At 36.1% G+C, this 12,235-nt stretch overlaps 1 protein-coding gene across 12 annotated transcripts in view; it reads right to left on the bottom strand.

Annotated features, from left to right (window-relative positions):
• The window catches only part of LOC105467643 (centrosomal protein 128), a 458,395-nt gene that overhangs the window by 76,038 nt on the left and 370,122 nt on the right, over positions 1-12,235 (bottom strand). For 11 of the 12 annotated variants that reach the window (XM_071099786.1, XM_071099789.1, XM_071099780.1 and 8 more), the window contains one exon: positions 4,120-4,143. In XM_071099786.1, coding sequence (XP_070955887.1) covers positions 4,120-4,143 — 24 coding nt within the window. Of the gene's footprint in view, positions 1-4,119; positions 4,148-12,235 lie in introns of all 12 variants that reach the window. The other variant, XM_071099791.1, reaches the window with a different exon arrangement.

The following is a 12,235-nucleotide window of genomic DNA, read 5'->3' as shown; positions in this document are numbered from 1 at the left end:
GTTATAAAAGATCCCTGATGTAAAAAGATATAAAACTCTGATATAAAAAAATCAGGTCTAAACTGCTTGGTTTGTATTTCAGAACACCAGAATGACCCCTCTTACTCTCTCAAACTGTTATCTATCTCTCTATACATTATCTCCTATGAACCTACAGGGAAAAAATGTGAAAAGACTTTGAAATGGAACAGAAACTTACTGGGTATCTTCAGTGAAGACCTAGTTTTTGCCTAGCACACCTGTCTGGGTTTTCTGATTCTGTGGGATCTCTGTGCTCTCACCATCTTTGAGTTATTTATAACTCTATGAGTTGCAGATAACTGATAACAATACAAATAATTTTTGTTCACAGACAATAAATTTTGTCTGGTAGGGTACTATTGATTTTCCTTCCTCATTGTAGAAGAAGTCAATTTTGCCTTTATTTAAAACACATTTCAGCACTCTGTAGTGCCTATATATGTGTGGTTGTTTAAACGCTCCTTTAAGTCATTTGTAACTTCTTGTTCATTCCCTCATTAATTAATGAGTTAAATAAACACATTTGTTACAAGTTAATTTTATATGGGAGTCATGACTTTACCTTAAAAAATCCTTTTAACAAACCCTTTTTTTTATTACTGCCTTAGACTTTGATTACATCTCCAATATGAAAGGTCTTCTCTGGCTCTTTCTACCTGACTACTGATTCTTCATATTTCAGAAATAAATTTAAGCTCCTTATCATGTCCTCAAACTGCAAAATCTATCATTTTCACAATGAACCCAGATCACAATGATGCCTCAGTTTTCTTTACAATTATCTTTTCTTCAAAAATAGCTTCTGAAAATGCATTATCTTTTTCATTCATGGACTGTATTTTTTTTGTTATCTTTCATCATTAATTCATTTAAATGAATGTGTCTTCTTTACCTATTAGAGTACAAATTCCTTGAACGCACTGATCACAATTTACTTTCCTTTTTTCTTCCTTGGCATCAACACACTGCCTCATATTGAGCCCAATACATTTCCACTGCTGAGTCCCATCCTTGGCCCATGAGCTGGGGCTCTCAATCAAGGTTTTTTTTTTTCCCATATAATCACTTAGCTTTATTTAGGGAATCAACTCATTCTATTTTGGCTGAAGGTGGTTCCATCCCAGTAAAATTTACATTAAAATTTAGTGAAGATGGTTAGAGCTTCTGTGAAACACCAAATATAATATAGTATTGACCGGGAATTCTAGGAAATAAAGAATATATTGCCATGCTTCTGGGGAATTTCTCACAACTATTGGACCAATGCTGTTTATTCCTTAGTACAGTCTTATGTGAGGTTGAGATACTTGCAGTTTGACAGTCATTCTTTCATTCTACAAATGTTTATTGATTGTCTACTATATATCAAACATTTTTGACAGACCCTGGCAATGCATTTGCAAATAAAATGCAGTTTCTAATCCAAGGAGCTTACCTGCTATTAAAGAGAGGGAAAAGTTGAGGAAGACAGGGAAAAATGGGCATGGGACTGTGACCTAAGCAGATAGATGCTTAGGTGGCAAGCTAAATCAAGTTTCTTATTATGATGAAAAGGTGATCTTCTTTGCAGGTATTGTAACTATTGGACTGCTAAAATCAATCTACTGTAAATACTCCTAATGGAATGGTGAAATTTCAAACATTTGCAGATTGATAACACCATGATACATACCCTACATGCAACACCTTCAGTACTGTTAATAACAACTCAACCAAATATGGACCAACAACATTTTTCTAAGTTTTAAGCCCTGACTTGGGAGAGAATAATAAATGATCTTGAGATAGCTTTCAGCATATTTGATTTTATGAACTATAAAGTATTTTATCAGTTGAATAGTCTAAACATTAAAATCTGTCCCTTAAAATGTCATATGAAATCAAAGGACTTCATAATATTTGATCATTAACATTATTACTAAGCATTTTAATTTTTATGGTTTTATTTATAATTATTTCAAATTGAAACTATCAAAAAACTACTGCTGTTTAAAACCTAGTCCATTTAATCAATTTTATTTTTCCCATGATGACTTTTTATTTTTAACTTTATTCTTATGGGAACTTTTAGGATAGGACATTTATGATTCTATTCCTATGTGCTTTGTTAGTGAAGAGGTTAGATAAAAAATATTAATAAATACAAATAGTCACTGTTGCTGATATAATTTTCAGTTTTGCATGGTATATAGGTAGAATTCAAATGATGAAATAAGAAGTAACAAGCAATCACATAATGGTAACAATAACATTTGTTTGGTCCTAAATATTTTCACATGTATTGTCTCTCTTAATTCTTAAAGCAACCTGATAAAATAATTTTAATCACAACCATTTTACAGATGAAGAAAACAAGAAAGAAGTCATCTGCTAGATGTTGCATAAGCGGCATTTTGTACACCAAATCCAGGTCTTCAAACTCAACAATTATGTTTTTGTTCAGATTTTTTAAAAAAGCATTTAATTCGCAGGCCAAATTCTGTTGGCAAGTCACTTTCTAAGGGTAAGTAAAATATATGTAGAAGAACACTAAATATTTTATTCACCAAGAATGTCATCATACTGAAACTGAGAATAGTGTACTTTCTAAATGGCCCAGTTAAATCTCAGGAAGAAGTTATTTATCCATAGGGTCTGGACACCGTCAATCAAAATCACTTGCTTGCATATTACTGAAATGTGGTCCATAACCATCTTTCCTCTCTTCATACTGACAAATAAACATTTCATTTTTTATTAACCTTATTATCTAAAGAATTTTTTCCTGCTTGTTAAAAATATAAAAAGAAAAAAAATCACCACTAAGATACTTCTAATATTTTATGTATTTTCTTAGTCTTTTTAAATGTAAAATATGCACATTTAATATTTTTATCACTCTTTATATATCTTTATATATCACTTTTTCATATATTAGCATGGTAATATTTACTTTTTTGAAAACCTGACATTTTATGGCTGCATAGTATTTCATCAAATACTTGAAAAACAGAAAGGAATAAAACTACAATCTATAATTCTTGTGTAACTAATCACTGTTGTGAGTTTTGCTTACTCTCTTCCATTCTTTTTTTATATGCCTTCATGTCATCATTAAAGTATACACAATTTTATATCTTGAAATTTTTTTCATTTAATATTATGAGCCTTTGCATAACCACTGTGGCATGTTGGGTGAAAATTCCATCCACTACAGAACCATAATTTTATCGACAATAAGTTGGTTTCCCTTTACTTTTTTTTTTTTTTTTTTTTTGAGACAGAGTCTTGCACTGTTGCACTAGAGTGCAGTGGTGTGATCTTGGCTCACTGCAATCTCCGCCTCCCGGGTTCAAGCAATTCTCCTGCTTCAGCCTCCCGAGTAGCTGAGATTACAGGTGCTCACCACCATGTCCAGCTAATTTTTGTACTTTTAGTAGAGACGGGGTTTCATCACATTGGCCAGGCTGGTCTCGAACTCCTGACCTCAAGTGATCCGCCTGCCTCAGTCTCCCCAAAGTGCTGGGATTATGGGCGTGAGCCACTGCTCCCGGCCAAAAATAATTTTTCAATGAATATTGTACGCATGTAGTCTTTACATCTATGAGCTTGAAAAGTTATTTCTTAATAGTACATTCCTACAAGTAAGATTATTCAGAAAAAGCTGGCATGCTTTCATTGTTCTTTTTGTGACATTGGTGGGTGAAAATAATGTTTATAAAAACCAAGAATGTTAAAATCTTAGACATGAAAGAATAAATAGCAACCTGATCTCAGTTTCTTACCAACCAATCCTTTTAGTGATTGTGAAATACAGTAAAAAATACACCAAGTATTGACTATATTTGATATATTTTTCATAAATTAGTACATCTTGACATGAAGAAGTACTGAGAGATGTGACCACTTAAGTATGCTCACATTTTTATTTAATTTTTTTCATTTTAAAGTCTATATCCACATACCTTTTAGATACAGTTTAGTTTGTTTTCCCCTTTGACATCTTAGATGTAGTTCTAGAAATGATTTCTGAAACTGCTTCCTTTGGTGTGCTCTGAAATCCACAACAGGAGACAGCAGTAATTCTGATACAAGGAGAAAGAAAATGCCCCAACTTACCGTTTCTAATGCAATTACACGGTCCTGCAAAGAAAGCATAATATATAATTATAAAACGAAGGCTGTTAAAAATTGTTTCAAGTTTACTTAATTTACAGGTATTCTATTTACCGTCTATTATTAATAATTTTTTAAAAAATGTAAAAAATGAGAACTACTCAGAATGATCTCTATAACAGAAAAACAGTCATCAAAGAATGACTGTACCTTTTTTCATCTCATTTAGTGTTAGGACTATAGGGTTTAAGAGTAAATACTACAATTCAATGAAAGGAATAGATCTTACCACTTTTGCAATGGTAAGATTATTTACAAGGATATAAAATGTTAGATTTGATTATATGAATCACAACTAGACAAGAGTAGTGATATAGACAAGGAATTAAGCACATATTTTAGCTCTTAATTAGGTATACAGTGAAAAAGGTGGTCTCCACAACAAGGTGAAATTCAGACATATCTTCATCAATTAAAATAAATGAGTAAATCATTATTGAAAACAAGGCAGGAAAATAAATCAGAAAGATATGGCACATGCAGCCAATCCTGAGCCCAGATAGGCCTTCATTGTCTACAGCATCTTAGAATGTTTATATGATTGGCTTTAAAAGGGGTCATTGATAACAGTGCATCAAAAGTTAAATGATTAAGAAAATGTTTGTATTCTCAAGTCCATAGTTGTATTCTCAAGTCTTTCCAGAGGTGACATCTATAAACAGGAAGTCTTTACCAAATAAAGACTGAATCTGAGACAAAGCAGAGTGTGAAGATTTAACAAAATGAAAAATCATCCCTTTTAAGGAGGACCGAGGCCATTTGTCTTTGTTTTCTCTCATTTTAAGAACTGGAGGAGGACGGGTGCAATGACTCACGCCTGTAATTTCAGCACTTTGGGAGGCTCAGGTGGACAGATCACAGGAGGCTAGGAGTTCAAGACCAGCCTGGAAAACCTGGTGAAACACCGTCTCTACTAAAAATTTAAAAAATAGCCAGGTGTGGTGCTGCGTGCCTGTAATCCCAGCTACTCGGGAGGCTGCAACAGGAGAATTGCTTGAACCCAGGAGTTGGAGGTTCCAGTGAACCGAGATCATGCCACTGCACTCCAGCCTGGGCAACAAAGCAAGACTACAGCTCAAAAAAATAAAAATAAAATAAAAGAACTAGAGGAAATATGTGGAATCTGGATTTTTAAAAATAATCATCTAAAGAAGCGTAATGGTTAACACTGAGTGTCAACTTGACTGGATACAAGGATGCAGGGTGTTGATCTTGGGTGTGTCTGTAGGGTGTTACCAAAGGAGATTAGCATTTGAGTCAGTGGGCTGAGGAAGGCAAACCCACCGTTAATCTGGTGGGCACAATCTAATCAGCTGCTGGTGAATATAAAGCAGGCAGAGAAATGTGAAAGGGGAGACTGGCCTAGCCTCCCAGCCTACATCTTTCTCCTGTGCTGGATGCTTCCTGCCATCGAACACTGGACTCCAAGTTCTTCAGTTATGGGGCTTGGACTGGCTCTCCTTGCTCCTCAGCTTGCAGACAGCCTATTGTGGGACCTTGTGATCGTGTAACTTAATACTTAATAACTCCCATTTGTATATATATATATATGTATGTGTGTATATATATGTATATACGTGTGTGTGTATATATATGTGTGTATGTGTGTGTGTGTGTGTATATATATATCTCCTACTAATTCTGTCCCTCTAAGAGAACGTTGACTAATACAAGAAGTAAAGAGAGAAAAATGGTGCACAGAATGACTCAGCCCAGGTCTCTTGCTGTCCTGCAGGGACCCCCATAGACCTATGACACTTAGAAGCAGAATGAACTCGGCCCCTACTGGCATTCTCTCAGTATCACATGAAATAGAGGGCTCACTTCTAAAGAGTTCTGCGAACTAACTTCCAGCAATCAGACTGGGAAACAGTTGAACATTTCCACCCTGTAAACATTTGGCTATGTGGACATGAATTAAATGAATACATTATGCAAAATTAGCCCAAAGCAGACTGTTTCTAGCAATATAATCTGTTTAATTGCATTTTGTTGGCATACTTAAGAGGGCCTCACCGTTACCCTCATAATTTTCATAAAATAACTGCTATTTTGTTGGTGACTTGTATATTGTCACATTTGAGCACTTCATAATACATGCGTATGATGCCTCAAGGGGGTTTTGATCTATTGTTGCCAGGCATCTTATTCATTGTGCATCTGGGACAAAAACCATTCAGCAATACTTTAACATCCTTTGCAGATTGAACAGAACCTCATTAGATGCCTTATACAGAGAGAAACAGCCTTTGGGCAGTATCATATTTATATGAACCATCTTGGAAGGCTGAAAATATTTACAGCCCTATTTGGGCCTTAAGTTTTCCTTATACCATGGGTTTGTGGGTTGTTATTAGTTAAGATTAATGCATTTTAAAAGCATACCTAGAGCTGCTTTTAATATTTTAAATTTTCATATAATGTCAAAACAGAACAGAATTAAACTGTCTGTCCTAATTCATATCTTAGTGTTTAGCAAAAACAAACTGATAGCGTTGTAAGTTGTGTATGAGTCCCTTCATTTTACTTAATTTTTTATTTTAAAGGAAATATGTGCCTAGTTTTTGTGACTATGGACTCAAATGGTCAAGGCAACTCCATTTTGTTGAAATATGAAGGTCAAATATATATATCTACACATACACACATACACACACACACACACACACACACACACACACACACATATATATATATATATACACATACACTTTTTTTTCTTTTTTTGAGATGGAGTCTCACTCTGTCACCCAGCCTGGGGTGCAGTGGCGTGATCTTGGCTCACTGCAAGCTCCACCTCCTGGGTTCACTCCATTCTCCTGCCTCAGCCTCCCGAGTAGCTGGCACTATAGGTGCCTGCCACAACGCCTGGCTAATTTTTTTTTTATTTTTAGGAGAGACGGGGTTTCACCATGTTAGCCAGGATGGTCTCGATCTCCCGACTTCGTGATCCGCCCACCTTGTCCTCCCAAAGTGCAATAAATAAATTTATTTGAATCCACTTTAGTTATGTTTGTTTGCCTATAACCTACTCTATTCCAAAATGGTACTGAGATAGCTCTCAATAAAAAAATCGTATGCCAAAAAACACGAGGAAATTAGAGAAATAGAAAATTTAGTTCATTAACCTGACTTTCAATAATTCAATATGCCAGTCAACAACAGCTAATAAGATACCAGCCATTGTAGTAAATTACTGATTTTGTCTAAATTACAGTTTTCAGTCTCAATTGTAGGCTGTAAATAAAGAGAAATTATTGCTAGTCTTTATGAACTTCTTATTTGATTTTAAAATTTAAAAAATGCATTTTGAAAACTTAAGTGGTTAAGGTTGACACTGTTTTAAATAAAAAATTATGCTACTGTGTATCATTACTCTCAATGGAAAATAAGCCTACAACAGTGTTCTTTTCTTTTTTTTTTTTTTGGAGATAGGGTCTCCCTCTGTCATTCAGGCTAGAGTGCAGTGTCACAGTCAGAGCTCACTGCAGCCTCTATCTTCCAAGTGCAAGTGATCCTCCCACCTCAGCCTACCAAGTAGCTGGGAGTATAGGTGTGCACCACCACACCCAGCTAATTTATTTTTTACTTTTTGTAGAGATGGGATCTCACTATGTTGCCCAGGGTGGTCTTGTACTCCTGGGCTCAAGCAATCCTCCTGCCTCGGCCTCCCCAAATGCTGGGATTACAGGCATGAACCACCATACCCAGGCCATTATTGTAGCTTTGATATGCTTCATGATTAAAAAAGAAAAAGCCAGTATATGTCCTAGAATGAACATATAATTACAACAAAATAAATTATATCTCCATAACCTCTCCCATTTTACCCAGAGCTGCCTTTGTAATTTTTTCCCCTTTTTCTTTAATCTACAATTTTCATTTAAACAGATTTAAGTTCAACCTGCAGGTTCATTACTCCACCCACACTTCCAAACCACCAATCCCTGAACCCCACTCTCAACATGCTCCCAAGACTTAATCCTGAAAAGAAAAGCATTGCTAGAACAATGAAAGGGCATTAGGAGGTAGGAGAAGTAGAGAGGGAAGACCACCTCCAGGAAATAATGAAGATACTTCCATGCTATTTCAGATGGTTTTAATAAATCAGTGGCTCTTATTTTTGTAGTAATAGACTTTGAGAGTCTAATAAAACTTGACATTCTCCCTAGGAAAATGTACATTATATACAACACACATATATAATTTTATATATATTTTTGGGGGTAATGCAGACTCTTTGAAGCCTACCCATAAGCCTCCAAGTCTTTTTTTTTTTTTTTTTGAGATGGAGTCTCACTCTGTCGCCCAGGCTGGAGTGCAGTGGCACAATCCCGGCTCACTGCAACCTCTGCCTCCTGGATTTAAGTGATTCTCCTGCCTCAGTTCCCAAGTAGCTGGGACTACAGGTGCGTGCCACCACATCCAGCTAATTTTTTTGTATTTTTAGTAGAGACAGGGTTTCACTGTGTTAGCTAAGATAGTCTTGATCTCCTGTCCTCGTGATCCACCCGCCTCGGCCTCCCAAAGTGCTGGGATTACAGACGTGAGTCACCGCTCCCAGCCCAAGTCTTTTTATTCCAAATAAAAACACCTAAAATAAGACATAAGAATATTATAAAAATAAATTATTATATTACACTAAATGTATTTATTTATTCTTTATGAAACATGACTAGATAAATAACCTCAGTAACAAAGAAATAAACAATTATGACTATAACTAAGGGCTCTTATAGGGCAGAAGTAAAAATGTAAAATTCTAAGTAGGAGTGAAGTGTTAAACAAAAAACAAAGGAAAAATTTTCTTCAAATACTTGGAAGAAAAGAGCTTTCTGGGAAAAAGCCTGTTTTGCTGCTACTGTTTACATGTGATTGGATAGTCCCTTTTCTATTATTCTTTAGTTCTAAGAAAGGGAAAGTTCACGAAACACCTAAATTGACACAAATATTTTTAAAAATGTTTACTCTTAATGACTGTACATGTAGTCAGGGCATAGACATTGAATGACAATGGAGGGGCGCTAATAGCTGTTCTTACCAATAAGTGAATATTACACTTTCTAAGTAAAAATAATGTGGCTACACATCATGTTTTAATTTGTTCTGGGATTGACAGATCAGGTGAGGAGAAGCCATATGATATAGGTCTCCCTCAATATACAAATTATTTTGGGGGAAGCCTATAGCATGTATACTATAAAAAGATGTATTTTGACTTTTGAGGTTAATGAGGTTTTGAAACTACCTTTGCAAAATTAAAACTGAGGAAATTATGACAGTGACAGAAATTAAACCTAACTGACTCTATCTTACTTCTTTCTAACCCTTAAGCTGTCCGTGTTCATTCCTGGGTGTTGGCTGAACTAACTTTGGGAAGGAATTCAGTTCATGGTTTGACTCTGAAACAAAATTGATAACCGCCCTTTACCGAAAAGTCTTTCTTCTTGCCTGGGGTCCACTCTGCCTTTGCAGGACTAACAAATTAGCTACAAGATTAGAAATTTAGGCCAGGCACGGTGGCTCACATCTGTAATTCCAGCACTTTGGGAGGCTGAGGTAGGCGGATCACCAGAGTTCAGGAGTTTGAGACCAGCCTGGCTAACATGGCTAAACCCTGTCCCTACTAAAACTACGCAAATTAGTCAGGCATAGTGGCAAGCACCTGTAATCCCAGCTACTCGGGAGGCTGGGGCAGGAGAACTGCTTGAACCCAGGAGGTGGAGGTTGCAGTAAGCCGAGATCACACCATTGCACTCCAGCCTGGGCAACAGGAGCAGAACAGTGTCTCAAAAAAAAAAAAAAAAAAAAAGAGAAATTACAATTTAGGGGTCATGCAGCCTCTGGCTTCCAGAGTCTGAACCTCCCCAAATTGCTCCTGTGGATAACATCATTATTGCATAAACCTAAGATCAGTGCTTGAGATAGTTTACAGACCCTGCACTGGATGGATCGGCTGACACCACCCACACCAGTAATCTGGCCCAACCAGTTCTGCCCTCCCACCCAAAAACAGAAGACATTAAGATAACCGAACTTAACCCCCTATGATTCCATCACCAGTCTGACCAATCAGCACTTCCCACTTCCCAAGTTTTTAAGGGTAATTTGGTGAGCCCCTACTCGCCAAATTATCTTTAAAAACTCTGATCCCCGAATGCCTGAGGAGACTGATTTGAGTAATAAAACTCCAGTCTCTTGCACAGCCGGCTCTGCGTGAATTACTCTTTCGCCATTGCAATTCCCCTGTCTTGATAAATAGGCTCTATCTAAGCACCTGGCAAGGTGAACCCATTGGGTGGATACAGTTTGTAACTAGCCTTAAGCTGTATATATTCATTTACTACCACAGTGAAGTGTACTTTAGAATTTAGGAATGGACCAAAGCAAATTCATTAGTATCACTGGAGATGAGCAAATATTTGTAGGCTGTTAGGAAATGAGCATTAAATGGATCATTTGTTATCAGAATATCTAATCATTAAAAGTTGATTTGATTCAGCTGAGCTAATCAGCCATATCGATTCATCCATCACATCTCAGAGATGAATTAGAAGCTCATAGGTCTAAATAATAAGAATTCTTCTGCTTCTGGTGAGTACAGTTGAAAGGTGTAGTGACTTTATTTTATCATAATCAGCATTTTCCAAGAATGCTTTAAATACATCATTAGCATATGAAAAAGCATAACACTGGCATAAAAACCTAACAAGAGTCTTCTACTTTTTCCAGGTCTTAGAAGTTTGAAGAGTATAGAATAATTCTGGCAACTTCTCTGGGACTTAGGGACCATGATGGACATACCCACATTGAGGACTCCCTACCATCACTATCGTAAAATACAAAGCCTGTCTTCTGGAAGAAAAAGCCACGCAGCTTCGCCCAAAGAGACCACTGCATGGCGTTCTTCCTTCCAATGTCAACTCTGTTTAATCCACACCCACACTTTACCTGCTACTTCCTAAATAAATCCTATAGAATGAAACACAAATATGTATATATTTTCTCCTCAGCATTTCCCCATGACAATCCGCTACATTTAAAAAATTTGTCAGTCATTCTTAAATAATTAAAAGAGCTAGAAATCATTTTATTTGAAATTATTTGAATACATTTAAAATAGTATTCTTTGCCAAACTTTAAGATAATGAAAAGAAAAGGAAAAGGCTTTGATTAATCATCACACACAAAAGCTCAGCATTTCATATAGTGATTTAAAATTAAAACAAAACAGAGATAAAAATCACTATCTCAATGTAGCAACATCAAAAAAGCTTTAAAATATAGCACAAGTTGGCTTTGAATATACCAAATGCATCTGTGATTTATATATAAAAGTGCATGCTATCCATTACAAGTCAGTGAAAGAAGTTAGTCTATACATCAAATACTTCAGGATAGGTGGCATTGGAGCAGCTTGCACTGGTTTCCCAATCATCCTGTGTTCACTGTAACCATCATTAGATACCTGTAGTCAGTTTCTGTTAATTCATTTCACTGGCTGCTTATGTGCCTTTTCAAACAACCTAGTCAGCGTCTAAAATAACACAACACACATACTGAAGAAAAAACAAAACAAAATAGCAAGGCTTAAAGATTTTGTCTGAAAAGTTATCAAGAAAAAAAAAAAAACAACAACAAAAAACCCAACGTTTTGACTTAGGAAGAAAAGCCAATTTAAAGTGATATGTCATGTTCTAGCCTACAGGGAGGCCCAGTAATGGTTCTTGTTGCCTGATTTTCAACTTGGGTGTGGCAAATCTCTGATAGAACTAGAAGCAGAAACAATCACAGGATTTAAAAACAGACTCAAAGTGGGTGATCCACATTTCCAATATGTTCTCTCATTTACTACCGTTGCCTTGTCAGAGTCCTGAGGGCAGCCAGTTGTTCTTCTGTAGCTTTCTTCTGCTGTGTTCTCTGGCTGGTGTTTTAGTTTGTGGTTTTATTACGAGGAGATTACTGACCATTATACTTCAGTTTTGACATTGTTCAGGAAAGGCTGCGGTTGTATTTATATTGAAGTGGCGTATGTGTATGGGTTTGTGGGGTGAAGAAT

The sequence above is a fragment of the Macaca nemestrina genome, chromosome 7, assembly GCF_043159975.1.
Source record: "Macaca nemestrina isolate mMacNem1 chromosome 7, mMacNem.hap1, whole genome shotgun sequence".
NCBI classification, from domain to species: domain Eukaryota; kingdom Metazoa; phylum Chordata; class Mammalia; order Primates; family Cercopithecidae; genus Macaca; species Macaca nemestrina.
The sequence above is the reverse complement of the archived record's forward strand: the minus strand, read 5'-3'. Positions and strand labels throughout refer to the sequence as shown.